Source organism: Lepidochelys kempii, chromosome 6 (genome assembly GCF_965140265.1).
Source record: "Lepidochelys kempii isolate rLepKem1 chromosome 6, rLepKem1.hap2, whole genome shotgun sequence".
In the NCBI taxonomy this organism is placed as follows: domain Eukaryota; kingdom Metazoa; phylum Chordata; order Testudines; family Cheloniidae; genus Lepidochelys; species Lepidochelys kempii.
Window position 1 is genome coordinate 22,597,122 of NC_133261.1, and position 19,119 is coordinate 22,616,240.

At 42.5% G+C, this 19,119-nt stretch overlaps 1 protein-coding gene across 11 annotated transcripts in view; it reads left to right on the top strand.

Moving 5' to 3' along the window:
* Nucleotides 1-19,119, top strand: part of LRRC56 (leucine rich repeat containing 56) — a 132,778-nt gene that overhangs the window by 36,226 nt on the left and 77,433 nt on the right. For 4 of the 11 annotated variants that reach the window (XM_073347101.1, XM_073347100.1, XM_073347097.1 and 1 more), the window contains 3 exons: nucleotides 3,035-3,107; nucleotides 9,804-9,862; nucleotides 13,033-13,199. The exons of 1 other annotated variant lie outside the window; for it this stretch is intronic. In XM_073347101.1, coding sequence (XP_073203202.1) covers nucleotides 3,040-3,107; nucleotides 9,804-9,862; nucleotides 13,033-13,199 — 294 coding nt within the window. In that variant the 5' untranslated portion in view covers nucleotides 3,035-3,039. 6 more of the 11 variants (XM_073347098.1, XM_073347099.1, XM_073347104.1 and 3 more) reach the window with 6 other exon arrangements.

Consider the following 19,119-nt stretch of genomic DNA (forward strand, 5'->3'; position numbering starts at 1 on the left):
TTCTGATGCTTGTGCTCTCTTCCTATGTTTGAGCTTTAGATAATATTCATTATTACCAGCAAGTCACCGAGGAAGAGCAAATGATGCATAGAACTAATAGCCTGAGGACTGGCTCTGGTATAAAGTGTGGTAGCTGTAAAATGTATTCTTCAGCAATAGGATTGCATATATTCATGCTGCCGAAGACTGACATGTTGGAGGAGTAGTTGCTGATCATACGTTCCTCTGTAGCAGGAAGGAAGAACAGCAGTTTTCAGTGTAAGGATCTGGTGTCCTATTGAATTCATCTGTAACAAAATCTTTTGGTCTGTATCTTTCCACAGTGGAGTGTTCATGTGTCAGTGGAAAGAATAAAAAAAAAAGTCTATGATGTCAGCAAGCTGCCTTTCATGACACTGTGGGTCAGATTCAGTATGTGAGCTGTCTTTTGAGCAGATGTGAGTTTGGCTTCTCCAGGGTGGGTAACTACTTGTTCCACTGTCTAACTGAAACGTATTTTGGGACAGAACTAGAATATAGCATCCAATCTTTTCAACCTGCAATAGTATAAAATTGTTAATGCCACAAAATAATATGAATAAAATTCCTCATCTTGGAGTTACTACATTTCATATTAGTGTGAAAAGTTTGATTTTTACTTCTGAGAATTATAGATATGATGTTCTTGAGTTAGAACATCCTTGAGCAACTCACCAAAATGAATTTAGAAGTATTCAGCTGACTTGAATTTGCTAGTAAAACTGAGTCCGGTTAGTGTTTTTGTTACCATTACGTGTTCACAGAACATGGTAACAAATCCACCAAGTAGTATTTGATGATATTACATGGGCTACAAATAGTTGCCATTATACAAGTTGAAAGTTGATTTGCCATGGCAGGTATTGTGTAAAGGCTAATAGAACTGCATTAAAAATGGGAAATCATGGCTCGGGAGCTAAGGTTTTTTAAAGGGGCACTGTCTGATTAAAATTTGGATATTTTTAAAAAAACAGATGGTGTTACTTGTATAACTATTAACATCTCAGGTTACTAACACTGGAGGAATATTAAAAGTGTAACTTACACAGTGAAAAGTATCTGGTTTACTTCTTGCACTACATTGATCTTAGACCATTTCACTTTTGTTTATAGTTGGTTACTAATCCATTTCATGTCCTCCTTTTTATACAATGCTGTTGCCGGCACCCAGTGCCGAGAGGCAAAACAACAGCAGGGGTTCATTACCCAGTGTGCGTCACCCAATAATCACAACGGGGTGGAGAAGCAGAAAAGTTTATTTGCAGCTGCAAACAAGGTACAGGGAGAATAGAATCTCAAATCCTGCACACAGAGCAGGAAGTTACACAGGTTTTTATACATTTTTTTTTTTTTTTTTAGCATATTTATTTAATAGCAAGCTGCCCTAAGTATCCATATAGCCAGTCAATCCAGTTTCCAGTTAGTTCCCTTGTTCTCTGTATTATCTGTTAAACCATACATAAAGCTGCTTTATTCAGCATGGTTTTTCCATATTTGCCCTGTTTGGCCTTGTTTAGTTTCAGGCAGTTTGACTCTGCAACATATTGTTGCAGATCCTCAGCATAACTGCTGCGAGTGTCTCCAGGCGGGGGGGTCAAGGACACTTGGGCCTAGTACGCATAGCTGCTGCGAGTGCCTCCAGGCGGGGGAGGGGGGCCAAGGACACCTGGGCCTAGTGTGAGGGGGCTTCATCGACACTCGTGGTCTTCCATCCCCTCGAGTTACCTAGTGGCCATGCCCCAGTGTCCCCAACAATACCGGTATATTGTAGTGTTTGGATCGAAAAGAGAAACATTTTGTTTGATTATTGTGTATACAATACCTACATTGATTTGACAGTGTTCCTTTAAATTTAAACTGTTTTTCTTTGCCAATTTTTGGGAGCATTTTGTACCGAAATGTGCTCCTGAGCTGTTTTCTGTTCCCTGATGTTTTCCTTTGACTTCTGGTAGACCTGGGTTTCTTTACCAGAAAACTTGGTCTGAGCACAGCACTGGAAGCGAGGACATTTTATGTTCTAATCTCAACACTGAAAGTGACTCCTTTTGTGACCATGGCCACAACTCATATGACCTCTCTTCAGTGGTGGATTTAGAGTTAGTGGGGCCCTGTGCTCAGCTTCATTTTTGGGGCCCCTCCTTGGGACCCACCCAAGAAAAAGAACATTCTCTCTTATCTCCCTCTGCCCCCATTTTTCATTCTTTTTTTTTTCTTCATCCTCCTCCTATAAGTAATAGGAAATAAATGAAAATAAAGTGAGGTACCTTGATTGTTTTTTACAGTCTAACTTATTTTTCCACAGACCACTTGAAAATTGCTGAGGGTCTCGGCAGACCACTTAATGATCTTTCCAAATATTGTTTGTACCATTAGATAACTATTGTAAAGTGCTTTGGATAAGAGAGCTTTATTTAAAAAAACATTAGGATGTGGGGTCTGGCCAGGACTTAGGGTGCAGGAGGGGGCTCGGGGTTGGGGATACAGGGACTGGGAGGAAGTTAGAGTGCAGGAGCAGGCTGAGGGTTGGGATGCAGAGTCTGGCTAGGAATTAGGGTAGGGGACGGGGCTCAGGGCTGGGGCAGGGGGTTGGGAAGTGGAGCGCTTACCTGGGGCAGCTCCCGTTTGGTGCGAGGGGTGCAGGTGGGGATGTGGGGGGTGCAGGAGTCAGGATGGGTAGGGGGCTAAGGGGTGTTGTAGGGTGCGGGAGGGCAGGGGGCTCGGGGGGGTGTGAGAGGGGTGCAGGAGTCAGGGCTGGGAGTGTGAGGGGGGTACAGGAGTCAGGGCAGGGGGCTAAGGGTGTGGGCTGGGGTCGTGGGGGTGCTCCCAGCCCCCTGCCCTGAGCAGCTCACAGCAGGGGGTAAGGGGTGGTATGTGTCAGGAAAGTGCGGGGGCCCCGCTTTTGCTCCGTCCTGCCCCAATTCCACCCCCTTCCCCAAGGCCCCACCGTGAGCTGCTTAAATGTTACTTTCTTTTCTAGAATGTGGGCAAATCATAATTTTTGTATATTATTTTTCAGACTACATGCTGAGGAAGCAACCCTTTTGTTCCCAGTTGTTAAATCTGCTGTGTAAGAGGAGAGACCCCTGGAGGTAACTAACTTCTTTTTAGCAGTATACAAAGATTTGAACATGGAGTAGGGATAGAAATGGGATGTGCTACGGTGTTCTGGTGCATTCAGCACTATCCTGTCTCAGTTCTGCAGTCCAGTCCTAGCATTAGAGTCTCAGATCTTAGATTTTGTGTTTTAAGTCTCCTAACCAAAACCAAGTCTAAGTCCTAAGTCTACATGGAAATGAAGTCAGAGACAACTTTAACTTCAACTTCAGTTAGACCTATGAGACTTTATGCTAACTTGGCATGGCTGATCAGGAAAAGGGAGACCTTCAGACTTCTTTCTGATAGAGCTACTGTGAAGAAGGAATATAAAGCATTGGTAACCCACAGGGATGGCTTTTTATATTCTAAATGATTACGGCCACATTTAGGCAAAACTTTACTCACATGCTTAACTTTACTTATAGTGAGTAGTGGGACTATTTACTGTAAGTAAAGTTAAGCATGTGAGTAAAGTTCAACATGTAAATAAGCTTTTGTAGGATCAGGGCCTAAAACCGAATGTTGAGCTGAGACTTCTTCTGTATTTGGAAAGTGTTTAGTACGATGGGTGCTACCGCACCTTGAATAATACTTCAGTACATAAGGGTAGCCTGAGAATATTAGGTAAACTGAGAAATTAGTACTTGGTTATTGTCCCTTAAATGTCACAGAAGATCCAATGTGTATTGAGAGAACTTGCAGAATACTGAACTGTAGATCAAATCTTTACTTGGCTCAAGAGAATACAATTATCTGTAGACTCCATCCCTTGGAGAGGATTTTGGAGCTGGAGTGTAAAAAGAAGGATATTAAGTACTCCCAGGCAAAAAACTTCATTACATTGGAGTTAACGCTAAAATTAATACCTATATCTTGGGGATGGGTGGGAGGAGTACGATTGAAATTTAGATATACTAACTTCTTTAAAAAAAAATGTTTTTAAATAAAATTAAGGTTCCTCCGCAACTTTAATTATTTCCCCAATATTGTGCTCTCTGGGGTATCCTCCATGTAAGGTTACTATGTGTTTATGATAAACACAACTAGCTGACATCTTAATTTCTGTATCATCATCCATGATGATAGGGAGAATTTAAACACTGTGGCTCTGATTCTCTACTACATCCAAGCTGTGCTCAGATGTAGTGAAGAGTAGCAGCCATGGGAAGCCAATTATAGCTCCCTGATCCTTGGTTGCCTGGTGGAAGTTAGAACAGGAAGGGGTGGGCAGTGCTGACTTCCACCACTAGTGTAAGGTCTTACACCAGTGAAGGATCAGAAGTAGAAGAGCTCTGCTTCACCACAACCCCTGCTGTCCACATCACGCCCCCAGTAAGCCTCTCTCCTTTCCTTATGTTAGGTGTGGGAAGAGGCTGGTGCAGAAGCAAGCAGAGACACCTCTGCCAGATTTCTGCCACCAGAGGGTCTCCCTATGCAAGAGTAATTCTCTACCAGCACTCTCTGGCCACTTTGTGCCACAGGAGCCAGTGAATCTAGCTCTGTATCCTTTGGTGGTTTGTAGCCACAGATTAATTTGTGGATTTATATTCACTGACATCCTCTGTGGTATACATAGCTGTGCATAACTAGTATTCTACCTCCACTGCTAACAATAAAGGCTGCTAACAATAAAGACTGTAACAATTGATTCAACTTTGATTTACTGATTCCTAATAGCACATATAATGGAGAAAGAACAACATTTGGCAACTAATCACAGACTTATTTAACTTAGAGGCATTTCCAGCACATATGATAAAAATTTCTCACTTACATCAGAGATCTGGCAAAGTATTATACATCTTGCTCTTTATACATGCAATATGTGTGTGTGTGCAGGCTTTGCATTATATAGGCACTTAAAAGCCACAAACTTCTGATTTATACTTGTATATAATATCAACTTGTGGTTTTAAAATACACTGCTTTTTTATTTATCTATATTACATTTTGTAAGAAAATGAAACGAAGTTTTCACCTCCAAGTTGCTGTTTCAAATCCAATCTGGGTTTATGGCGTGGGCCTGCTGCACAGAAGTGAATTTCACTCTGAATAAGCATAAAGACTGAAGACGCCTCTCACTCAGGGTGAAATTCACCCCTACACAGAGGGCTGGCATAAAGCCTATGCACCACTTACTACCTGTTTTTAGAGTTTAAGTGGAACTTAAGTGGGGCATAGGCCTTGTGAATTTCACCCCAGTGGCATCTCTAGGTCAGGGTTTATGCACACTGCTAAAAGCTGTGAGGCAGCTTTTGTTATGGCTAAATAGAGGCCTTGGTAGCTTTCACAAGCAGTAAATTCAGGCAGGAAGAATGTAAACAATGGGCCAAATCAGATTTTCTACCATGAGTGAATTTGGCCCAACGAATTCAAACTCCAATTCAGCAAAGCACTTAGATACATACTTAATTTAAAGCATGGGCTTAATTCCCATTGATGTCAGTTGGACTGTGCTTAAAGTTAAGTGTGTGCTTCAGTGGTTTGCTGAATCGAGCCTTCATATGGTTGTAGAGTGAGGAGGGCCTGATTCCGATCCCAGTTACACCAGTGTAAATTGGATATGACTACCTTAAAGCCACTGGGTTTTCAATGCTGTAGGCAAGAGGAGAATCAGGGCCTGATAGTCCAAATTTTTTATGAAAACAAGAGACGTGTCAGGGAATATGTGAATGGAATGATTATTAATGCTTTATACAGTGATTGCTCTTAGCCCTTTACAATTTTGTCTTTGGAAACAAGATAGCATTACTGCAGTGTTCACTTCTTTCCCCGTACTTAAGAATAACAAAAGATTAATGCAGTAACATCTAGTTATCCAAGGTAAAAAGCTGTTGAGGGTGACTGCTATATATAAAAAACATATTTTTAACTTTTTTTATTACACCTGCTAAAATAGAGTAGTGTAGGATGCTGCATATTACATAAATGTTGCAGGGAATTGTTTTTCCCCTTTAGGGATTGATTAAAGTAACGGTAGTTTCCTGATGACATCATAGCAGATTCCAGCTGCCCAAACAGTCATTTTCCAGAAGAGGTTATCTGCAGTGCACTTACACAGAATTACACTTAAAAGGGCACTTACAGTTCCCTTAGGACTTCTAAACGTAACTCAGAGTTGAATCCTTGGTAAACACAGAATTCTTTGTTTTCATTTAGTGACGATGGTAATGCTGGGAGCCCAGCCATGGCTTGTGATTCTGCAGTTAAATGAATAATTACATAATCATGGACTGCAGGAAAAATTAAATACTCCAGTGGACGTTCCATGTATTGAGAAGACAGCAGTATGTTTTGTATAGAGAATATTCAGACCTGCAGCATAGGAAGAAAATATGGAACTCCAGTGCCATACCTGAAATTAGACTCATTGCTGTGCAGAGTAACTTTTTGAAGGCATGAGCAGCCAAAAAGCAGAAAAGGCTGCTTCTTCAGCAGCTGGCTAGGAGAGCAGGACTGTGCTTGTTATGGAGTGCTGACTGATTTCTTTGCTTGCTGGGGTAGCTAAGGAAGAGCCTGAAGAGGTGAGAAGAGAGGCTTAATCAGGAGATGGGAGGGAAAGAAATGGTGGAAGCACAAGGAGGGATGTGACTGACAGCAGAGAGATGGAAACCAAGTTTTTTTGGCTCCCATTCTTCAGATAAGAACCATAGGGACTATATCACTAGTCCAGAAGGCACTAAAAGCTAACCAAAGGTTTCAGTTTGTCACTTAGGGCTGTCTCAGTATTTCAGTGGCGTTTGGTGGCTCATGTGGTGACACCAGTGCAATGTATACTGAGGAGTTACTTACAACAGAAGATAGCAACAGTGACATTGAGGGACTTGCAAATGGTAAAACTTCCAATCCCAGTGTGCTGTGTCCTCCTCTTCCCTTGAGACATTTGGGGCATTCAGCTGTATTTATTTTTATATTTGCTAGGACAGCTTTAATATGTGGATTTATAAATTTTCCCGGCATAAAGCCGGATCAGTCTGTGTAGATATTGTTTTTAAAAACAACAGCCTATTTACATTATGTAGACAAGAGCTTTTGCTAATACTTTGATGTATGAGCTTAGAAGTGCTAAGGGCCAGGCACAGTCCAAAGGGTCTTTCCCAGGTTTCAGAGGAAAAAAAGCGGGGGGAGGTGGGAATTAATGTAGAGGCATATGCTTCTGGTAGCTGCCATGGTTGAAATGCATATTTATATATATATTTAATGAAGAATGCACTACATCATCATTAACTCTCATATGAATGTTTTTAGAAAGACAGCAAAGTCTTGGAGCTTCACCAGCTTGCCAGGACCTAATCACATCAATTTACTAGGAAGAAATTGGCAGAGAAGAGTTAATTAGTCTGTTCTACAGGGAGTTCTAATAACACAATAGTCCAAGGACAATTTTGATAATAATCCTTATCATTTATATTCTGTAGAACCTTACATGTTCAAAATTTTGTACAAGTCATCTTCACAACACACCTATAGCGAATGTAGGTAGGGTCAGTATTATCACCCCCATTTTAAAATGTGATTTGATTTGTTGAGGCTATGCAGTAAGTGTCTGGGAGATTAGAACTCCTGACTCCATGCCCTAACCATTGACTTCAGTGGGGCTAGTCATGTGCTTAAGTCCCTTGTGAATAAAGGCCTGTGTCCCCAATCCTGCAATCACTGATGCATATTCTTAATATGGCATGTTTTCAGGAGAGTAGTCCCACTGAGGTCAGTAGGACTACTCATAACGTGGATTTCCTGGGTTTTTTTAATGATTGGGCTGAGGGTGGTTATACTTGATCTACCTTACCTGTTTCAGAATTTAATGTTATTGTGTAGGATATGGTAGACCCAAGGAAAGCCTGCAATGTGTAAGGAGTTCAGGAGCCAATCTGTGCTGAGAGTAGAGGAGAACCCTAGGGAAGCTTTAGAATATCAATAGGGTTATGCTTAGTGCAGATAATAGGGTTATGCTTAGTGTACCCTAGGGCAGATGCTTAGTGACTTTTGCTGTTGCTGGTGGTTACTATCTTCCCACAATTGACGTGTACACAAAGTAGCACATGAGCATGTGCTCACAGAAGACATAGATTCCATGACTTTACATCATTTTCTTTAGCCTAATTTTTTTCCCTTGCTTCTCACCTGGACAAAGGAAGTTCTGTTACCATATACTGCATATATCTCCTGTGGGTGCAGTAGTTTTGCCAGCTATCCCAGCACATATTTCTGGGATTAACTGGATTTTTGTTTGAACAGTATACTTTACCTTTAGGATTCCTGTATCACTGTCTTGTATTCCTCATTTTGGATATTATTCCTCAAAGTTCTGTCTCCTCTTGAGGAAGTTTTGACATGGTCAAAGTGCACCCTAGAAGACTGATATTGTTTACAGACAACAACTCTGTTTCAACACAGACAATTTATCATGAAAATATAGTTCCCTTTACTACTCCAGTAGTTATGAGTAACAGATCAATAGCAGGAAGTACAGAATTGGGAGCATCACTTCAGATATTAAACCACAAATTGATCTGCTTGTCAAACCTTAAGTAAGTGCTGCATCAACACATGTGCCAGAGATGGGAGGACATTTTGAAATGTTGTAGCGATGGACTGAAACAATGAGATAAATTATTTCTTTTATGTAAGTGGGTTAACTCTTTAGTGCCAGTCTCTGCACACTCCTGCTGTTAGAACAGTTGCATTTTGCACTGATGGATCATATCAATAATTCAAGACTCTCAATCTACACCGCTCCAGAAAAACACACTGAATGTATACAGTAGGCAAATCTCTCACCTGATGGTGATATCTTTGCTAGAATTAAAAGGAATGATAAACCTTTATAAATAATCTAACAAAACAGCCATACTTATTTATCTGTCATCCATGTGGTCATACAGCCATACAATGGACACTGTAATCCCAGTCAGACACTGGACAATCAATTCTCCAAGCAAAACTAGGATTCCTTTGATTACTTTTGTCTTTTTATTTTAGTCTTCTGTTCTGCTTCATATCAGCAAGATCTGACTTTTTTGAACAACTGGGGACTAGTATTACCCAAAGTTTTGAATAAAGCTAACATTGTCTAGACGAATTGGACCAAATTCTTCCCAGCAATCTGCATAGGAGTATGCTGGAAAACCCACGCTCAACAAGTGACAAGAAGGATCAAAGCTGATTGAATTGATTTCTGGTGTATCTGAAACAGTAGTATAAGTATACTTCACAAAACTTGGGTGACAGAAAACACAGGGGAGTGTTACCCGACATAGCCTGGAAATCAGAGATCATGCTTCACACTGATATGTCCATACTCCCTGGCCAAGGACAGACCATTAATATCTTCCTGTTCAGGTCTAATGTGGGGTCTCTCTCACATAGATTATTCTCGTACTTATTAGGAATAAATTCTCAATGGGTCTGCAAACCTGGTCATGGCAATAATATGGGTTTAATTTAATGCCTTCTGTACCAATACAGGACATATGTCCATTTGGGAGCTGTTTATGTATGTTTTTATGTTCCAGCTGGAGTTTGACCCTAGGTTTTAAGTTAAAACTTGCCTTTCAGGATCGTTGGTATTCTCCTACTCTGTAGGAACATGTAAGAAAGAGCCAACCATATAACAAAACCAAGACTTGGAGGTTATACTCTTGAGTCATGCAGGCTCTTTTGAAAAACCCAACCCTCTTTCTTTACAGGAAGAAAAGTATATTCATTGAAGCCCTAGCTGAAAAATTCAAGCCCTCACTGGATGGAGGTGGGTGGGGAAGGGTCTCCCCTCGGAACAGAACTTTGTAAAAGAATGATGTGTTAGTGAAAGAAATTACAATGGAAAAAATAAAATGGTAGGTCTTATGGGGAAAAAACAAAGTAATGAAAATATACAGGTTAGGAACTCAGGATTTTCAAAATCCTTTCCCCACCCACTCCTTCATTTTAATGGGCAACTCTGGTGTTTTAGAAGCTACGAGCCTCATGATTCAACTCAAGTGTAGTTTTATGGTGCTTACGTATAAGCGGTTAAAAGTATAAAAAGCAATAAGTGGGTGCAGAGGAATCAGCTCTTTAATATTTTTAGGTATTACGCTATGTTATGGTTCAGAGCTAGTGAATTTGAAATGACAGAGTAGGCAGTTTTTTTCTATGGAATCATAGAAATTTAGAGCTGAAAGGGACCTCGAGAAGTCATCAAGTCCAGCCCCCTGCTCTGAGGCAGAGCCAAGTAAACCTAGACCAGTGGTGGGCGGCCTGTGGGCAGCACACGGTCCATCAGGGTAATCCGCTGGCGGGCCGCCAGACCATTTGTTTACATTTGCATAGCCACCCGCAGCTCCCAGGGGCTGCGGTTTGCCATTCCCGGCCAATGGGAGCTGTGGGAAGCGACACGGTCCACAGGTTGCCTACCACTGACATAGACCATCCCTGACAGGTGTTTGTCCAACCTGCTCTTTAAAACCTCCAAAGCCAGAGATTCCACAACCTCCCTTGGAAGACTATTTCGGAGCTTAACTACCCCACTAGTTAGAAATGTTTTCCTAATATCTAACTAAATCTCCCTTGCTGCAGATTAAGCTTATTTCTTCTTGTCCCACCTTCAGTGGCCATGGAAAACAGCTGATCACCATCTGCTTTATAACAGCTCTTAACATATTTGCAGACTGTTATTAAGTCTCCCAGCCTGGTCTTCTTTTCTTAAGACTAAACTTGTCCATTTTTTTTTTAAGCTTTCCTCATAGGTCAGATTTTCTAAAGCTTACGTCATTTTTGTTACTCTCCTCTGGACTCTCCAATTTGTCCACATCTTTCTTAAAGTGTGGTGCTCAGAACTGGACACAGTACTCCAGCTGAGGCCTCACCTGCGCTGAGTACAGCGGGACAATTACTTCCCGTGTCTTACATACATCACTCCTGTTAATAAACACCAGAATATTAGCCTTTTTTTTTTTTTTTTTTGCAACTGCACCATGTTGTTGACTCTCATTCATTTTATGATCCACTATAAACCCCATATCCTTTTCAGAAGTATTACCACCTAGCCAGTCATTCCCCATTTTGTAGTTCTGTGTTTGATTTTTCTTCCTAAGTGAAGTACTTTGCCTCATTTTTATTGAATTTAATCTTGTTGAATTCAGACCAATTCTCCAATTTGTCAAGGTCCTTTTGAATCCTGTCTCCAAAGCACGTCAACCTCTCCCAGCCTGATGTCATCTGTAAATTTAATATGCATACTCTCCACTCCATTATTCAAGTCACTAATGAAACTTGACCCAGGACTGGCCGCTTCAGGACCGCACTAGTTACACCCTCCCAGACTGACAGTGAATCATTGATAAACTGTTGTTTGAGAACAGTCTTTCAACCAGTGGTGCACCCACCTTATAGTGAATTCATCTAAACCCCATTTCCCTAGTTTGCTTCTGAGAATGTAGTGTAAGACACTAATTCAGAGTGGCACCAGACCTGCCATAACAACAGATACAAAATCTGCAGCAATATTTCTACTGCTACAATGATCAATACCACCCACACTACACCTTTCAAGATCCATGGGTCCTATGCATGCCTGTCACAATATGTGGTGTACCTCCTCCCGTGCACTAAATGCCTCAATAACAACACTGTGGGGAAATGAGAAAATCACTATGCTCCCAAATGAACTCACACAGAAAAATGATAAATGACCGGAACAAGAGTTCTCTGTAAGCCTGCACACACACGCACACTCTGTTGACTTTGATATTTCAAAATCAATTGCTATAAGTTTTGTCCAGAGTAGTAGATCTGGGAACCAAATAATGGTCTGGTTCAGTATGAATTAATTTAGATAACTACTTCAATCCTATCCCCTTAAACGTTACCTTATTCCTCCCTTGAAATAGGTGTGATTTGTTTTGTTTATAAAAAAAAAAGACAGTTTCCAGCAGTAGGAACTAGTCGACATGTTCTGACTGACATTAACAATTCATATCTCTTTCACATAGTACAGAACATCCTATAGTGCAATCTATTTTGTCCATGGTTAAAGCTTAAGAAGTTGGAGAAAAGTAATTGTATGTTTTGGTACTTACACTGGCAGTATGAGCTTCTATAAGTTCTTTTCTGTGTCATTTACAATCCTCAGAGGGGTTGGGTAAGGTGCAAGTGTGGCAGAGGGGGAAGTGGGCTATGGTGTTATTGGAAGAGGCAGATGAGTGTAATGAGAGGAGTGGGAGGGAAAACCTTTCACATGAATATCCTAAGTTTATTATTGTTAAAGAATGTTTGTATATAGAGCATTGTGTTTTATATAGCTAGTAAAAGACAAAGTCCCTGCCCCCAAAAGCTTACAGTCTAAATTGATCATGGCAAGACAGGACTTGAGAGGAGATCACGAGAGGCTAAAGGAGGAGAGAGAAAAGAAACATACAGAATAAGGTTGAAGTTGCTTGGGTATCATATTATGTATCAGTTTAGTTTCTATTTGTTTTTGATCATTCATAGCAGTGGTTCTCAAAGCTGGTCCGCCGCTTGTTCAGGGAAAGCGCCTGGCGGACCAGACCGGTTTGTTTACCTGCCACATCCGCAGGTTCGGCCGATAGCGGCTTCCACTGGCCGCGGTTCGCCGCTCCAGGCCAGTGGGGGCTGCGGGAAGGGCGGCCAGCACGTCCCTTGGCCTGCGCTGCTTTCCGCATTCCCCATTGGCCTGGAGTGGCGAACCGCGGCCAGTAAGAGCCACGATCGGCTGAACCTGCGGACGCGGCAGGTAAATGAACTGGTCTGGCCTGCCAGGGACTTTCCCTGAACAAGCGGCGGACCGGCTTTGAGAACGACTGATCTATAGCGCCTTGTGGAAATCCCGCCAGCTCCCAAGATAAGTCAAATTAACCTTTGCTAAGAGTATGCAATAAATACTGAAAAAGAAAACTAGTTCTTGTTTTTATTGCTAAGGGCATATCGAAATGGAACTAAACTGGAACCTTGGCAGAGTCCTCCGTCCAGGCTCAACCACAGTCCGGGTGACTGATTTGAGGTGGCAAGGTCTCCTGAATCCTAGCCCATTGGTTAAAGATGATGGAGAGCTACTTATGGATGAATACCTTTCCCCCAGTAAACTGGTGAGTGGCCTCTCATTTTTTTTAATGCAGCTGTGAGGAGCACGCTAGCATATAGTCACATTATCCTTGCTTGTTAGCAGCTCTAATCAAGACTGCATAAATATGGAATAGCTGACAATTAGAATTTCATGTAAAGTGGCCTCTATCTTAAGATCATTTAACATATACATTTGTCTGTTTCATATACAGATATGACCAATGTAGTTCCTTCCATGTTCATTATCAACCTAGTGAGGTAGGCATAAAATAGTGCATGTAGCATAATCATAATTCAAAACATATCTAATTAATTCTTTCTAAAGTGCATTGAGTTCTATCAGAACATCAGAAGAGGGATTTCTACATGGATTGTGTGCTGGAAATTGGAAGCGTAATTCATCATTTAATTTTTATTCCTGAATAGAGTAAAATCATCCAAACGCCACTCTCACTTGCCTATATGTTAGTCTTGAGAGCCAATTATAAAGTACTGGAAGTATTTTAATTATGTTCTATATTTATCAAAGTGCCTATAGTTTTCCACTTCTGTCAAAGCATAATTGAAAGCCATTCTGCTTTTTGACAAGGGAAAATGATCTTGGTGCAGCCTCTTGTAAGAGAATGATGCATTGAAATCTATTGTGAAGAAACCCTTTCTTTCACAGTATATGGTATTTACTGAGTACTAGTGAAGAACAGAAACCTTTGTGGTCCTGAGAAGCTGGGGAATGCTGAGGTGGAGAGAGCTAAGCAACAGAGAAGTTGCAATAAACACTGCACCTCCCTGCATGTCACACAGCTGAGCTTCATGGCAGAACTTTGTACAAGAGTGATGGGGCTGAGGTTGTGTTTTGGACAGGCCAGGGGAGTGGTGGGAATATGGTCATTGCATCTGTGAACTGCCTAGATCCCCTGGGCCTCAACTCCAGTTTTGTGGGAGGGTAAGTTGATGGCAACTAAAAAGCCAAATGAAAAATCAGTCATAGCTGTAGGAAGAAGAGAAGTCTAACTCCGGTAAGTTTAAGTGCTCCTCTGCATTCTGCTCTACAAAGTGCAGTACAAGTACTCTGCAACTGGCTGTATACAGCAGCTCTTGGAGTCACATGATTACCTCAGGTTCTGAGCTTTCATTTTAAGAAAACAAAAGCAATTTTGTAGCCCTCACAGTTGGGAAGAAAGGATTGAACACGTGACCTGAGTGTAATCAATAAGTGATGTTTGCTTGAGTCTGCAGACAGCCTGTGTCAATAGCCCTGAGAGGTGAAGAAGTGCAGTGGGCCTGCCCACCCATACAGATACACCCATCTGCTGGGGTAAGTTGTGGGGGGCACCTCCGCTGCCACCACTTCTCTGGGGTAAGAGGTGAACCCTGCTGTTTCTGAGTGGGAGAGGCCTCGAGTTTTACCCCTGCCATTGCTTTCAGGGGCAGAGAGGACCACTTGCTGCCAGCCCTGCCTTCCCAGGATGGGAGGCAGGCCTCCTTCTGCTGTGTGGGGCCAGGGCCACACCATAGCCTGAGGGCAGGGTCATGAGGAGCCTCCTTGTCATGGCATGCCTAGGGCACCTGATTGATTGCCTGATCCTGTAGCTGGCTCCTTTTAGTGACTCGGCTTGAGAGAGGCAGTGGGGATTGGCACAGCAGCAACAAAAGAGGATTAGATGATGGTGATATTGGTTATGGAAGTGAATGGCTGTGGTGTGAGCAACATATTTCTGAAGAGTTACTAAGTCTAAGCTGAGAGAAACGAAAGGTTGAAAAGTTTTGTTTCTCCTCTCTGTGCCGAAGAATATGTCACATATAAGGCTCTATGCATAGGAGAAAATATCAGTTCCCAAGACCTGATCCGTGGAGGTTATATCTTTCAAAGAACTAAAATACTGTTTAATTTATCTTATTTCTTTCTCCAAATTCCCAATTTACACTTTTTTTTTTTTTACTATGTAAGACTCATCATGGGATGCTGGTCCATGACAGGTTTCAGAGGAACAGCCGTGTTAGTCTGTATTCGCAAAAAGAAAAGGAGTACTTGTGGCACCTTAGAGACTAACCAATTTATTTGAGCATGAGCTTTCGTGAGCTACAGCTCACTTCATCAGATGTTTACCGTGGAAACTGCAGCAGACTTTATATACACACAGAAATCATGAAACAATACCTCCTCCCACAGTGGGGTGGGAGGAGGTATTGTTTCATGATTTCTGTGTGTATATAAAGTCTGCTGCAGTTTCCACGGTAAACATCTGATGAAGTGAGCTGTAGCTCACGAAAGCTCATGCTCAAATAAATTGGTTAGTCTCTAAGGTGCCACAAGTACTCCTTTTCTTGGTCCATGACAAGGGCTCCTAGGTACTATGTAATACAAATGATAATGAAAGACATGAACTTGACAGTGCACTGTTGATTAGATAACTAGTTACACTGAGAACTACCCCCTTCATATTTGGTGCTCTTCCTGTTCATGAAATGTTTAGGTGTGAAAATCATTTCTTGGTGAGTATATAGAATATAAACCTCTGAATAGTTGCCACATTTTATGGTATATCTTGTTCTGTTTCTTTTGATTACACCTAATGACTTTGATGTGTGTGCATGTCTGCTTGTTCTTAGTTAGTCTTTGACAATAGATTATGTCCAGTGTAATATGTATACATATAATATGTGTGTGTGGACTAAAAAGTGCCCAGGATTTTATGCAGTGTTGTTGTAGCCATGTTGGTCCTGGGATATGAGAGAATCAAGGTGGGTGAGGTAATTTCTTTTCTTGGACCAATTTCTGTTGGTGAAAAAGAGAAGCATTCAAGCTACACAGAGTTCTTCACCTTGAATGGTCCCTTAGAATATGTGCTAACTACAGGGCCGTTCTTAGCCATAGGCAGAATAGGCAGCCGCGTAGGGCACCACTCTGCCCAGGGCACACTTGCTGGGAGTCGGGACAGACAGGAAGCAGTGGAGCATGTAAGAGCAGGGCTGCTGGGTCCTAGAGAGAGCCGAATGCAGCACAGTCTGTGGGAGGAGATTGGCTGCTGGGGTCTCTGGGAAGGGGAGAAGGTAGGGGTGGGCGAAGGAGGAACTCACCTGTGAGTGTGACTCTCTCCCCCGGTGTGAGGTGAGGCAGGCTCAGCGGCTGCAGTATCCTTTGTTGCCCCCCATAACGCCCATTCTTCTCCCCGCCCCCCACGGAGCACCCCTCTCTCCTCTCTCCCCTCTGGCAGGACTGGGTTGGGTGAGGGGAAGGGGGGGGCTGACTGCCTGTGTGCTGAGGAATGAGAGTGACAGTAACTCACTTCGTCAGCAGCCAGCCAGGATTGGAAGGGTCACACGCAGCTGGCTGGGCCAGATAGCATGAGTGAAAAATTAGGATGGGGGTTGAGGTAGGGTGACCAGATGTCCCACTTTTACAGGGACAGTCCCAATTTTTGGGTCTTTTTCTTATATAGGCTCCATTACCCTCCACCCCCTGTCCTGATTTTTCACACTTGCTGTCTGGTCACCTTAGGTGGGGGTAATTGGTGCCTATATAAGACAAAGCCCCAAATATCAGGACTGGCCCTATAAAATCAGGACATTTGGTCACCCTAGCTGGGGAGCGCGTCTCTCCCCTGGGCTGGCAGTGATCCATCTCATCCGGGGGGAGCTGCGCAGGGCAGGATGAGCTGCTGTGGCTCCGTGGGTGCCCCGTCCCTGAGATCAGATGCTGGGCTAACTTCACCATGGTCCGTTGGGCTGGTGGTGGTGCCCATTGGCGTGTGGTCGGACCTGAGGGTTTGCTGCTGTTGCTGCTGTTGACACTCTGCACCCCAAGAGGTGGATTTTGGGGTCCTGCAGTTTTCCACCTATCTCCTCCTGTACTGCAGCTGTTGGACCAGCAGGCTGGGGGTTGAGTGAGCCAAGCTGGAAAGCAGTACTGTGTTGCCATTTAGATTGTCATTTAACAACTTGGTTTGCCAAAAATGCTTGCTAACAATCCTGAATCCAATTTCAATACTTTTTTTTAAAAAAATCAATATCTTAGCCAAAAACGAAAATTAAGTTGTTGACAATTATTTGTGACAAGTTTTGGTTTGGGGCAGGGAGTGGGCCAGTTTTCATCAGAGAAACAATATATGTTGACTGGCTTTCCTATAGCCCTGTTACTGCTAAATAGAGCCCTCCAACAACTGCAATATGCTCATCTCCTTACTAGTGTATAGAGTGACCACATGTTGTACTAAGAGTCTCTTGCTTTTTTTTCCAGTGAGTCAGTGTAGCTTTTGCAAGCCCAGAGGTTGGGCAGCCAATCTCTTAGTTTTCACAATGTTTTGTCCAAGTTTCATAATGTAAATACACGGTTCATATGAGTTAAAAAGGCCAGGGACACTTCCTTGTGAAGAATCTGTGCAGCAGATCACACTGGAGCTGTGAAAATGTCAGGTTTTGATGGAACTTTAGAGGCAGTGATTTATCGTGTCTTTCTGGCCATGCCCAAAATGTGCTGCTATTGATAACGTCTTTCCAAACAAAAATAGGACACAATAGGACTCCTGTCACATTTCTGTGCTGCCTTAATCGAGAGGAGATAATTCTGTGCTGATGTCATTTTGGTCACTTTGTGCTTTACCTAGGAGTAAAACTAGGGTTATATTTTTGGAAACCCAGCTTATTAAACTGGATAATGCCATTGATCTATTTACAATATAAGGTTGATACAGAGTTGTAACTAACATTAAGGCTGATGCCCACTATACATTTAAAACTAAAAAATGGCTTTGTAAAATGACATGGGTTTCCAGCTCGACTGTGTATCAGTCAGGGTGGAGCGCCTTGTGAGGTGTCTTCACACTAGGTCAAGGTCACAGACTCACGACCATCCTATATTAGGTTTCAGAGTAACAGCCGTGTTAGTCTGTATTCGCAAAAAGAAAAGGAGTACTTGTGGCACCTTAGAGACTAACCAATTTATTTGAGCATAAGCTTTCGTGAGCTACAGCTCACTTCATCGGATGCATACTGTGGAAACTGCAGAAGACATTATATACACAGAGACCATGAAACAATACCTCCTCCCACCCCACTCTCCTGCTGGTAATAGCTTATCTAAAGTGATCACTCTCCTTACAGTGTGTATGATAATCAAGTTGGGCCATTTCCAGCACAAATCCAGGTTTTCTCACCCTCTGCCTCCCCACACACACAAACTCACTCTCCTGCTGGTAATAGCCCATCCAAAGTGACCACTCTCTTTACCATGTGTATGATAATCAAGGTGGGCCATTTCCAGCAAAAATCCAGGTTTTCTCACCCCCCACCCCTTTTTCCAAAAACCACACACACAAACTCACTCTCCTGCTGGTAATAGCTTATCCAAAGTGACCACTTTAACCAGAACGTCGGGTGGGGGAGGGAAAAAAAAACAAGGGGAAATAGGCTACTTGCATAATGACTTAGCCACTCCCAGTCTCTATTTAAGCCTAAATTAATAGTATCCAATTTCCAAATGAATTCCAATTCAGCAGTATCTCGCTGGAGTCTGGATTTGAAGTTTTTTTGTTTTAAGATAGCGACCTTCATGTCTGTAATTGCGTGACCAGAGAGATTGAAGTGTTCTCCGACTGGTTTATGAATGTTATAATTCTTGACATCTGATTTGTGTCCATTTATTCTTGTACGTAGAGACTGTCCAGTTTGACCAATGTACATGGCAGAGGGGCATTGCTAGCACATGATGGCATATATCACATTGGTGGATGTGCAGGTGAACGAGCCTCTGATAGTGTGGCTGATGTTATTAGGCCCTGTGATGGTGTCCCCTGAATAGATATGTGGGCACAGTTGGCAACGGGCTTTGTTGCAAGGATAGGTTCCTGGGTTAGTGGTTCTGTTGTGTGGTATGTGGTTGTTGGTGAGTATTTGCTTCAGGTTGTGGGGCTGTCTGTAGGCAAGGACTGGCCTGTCTCCCAAGAT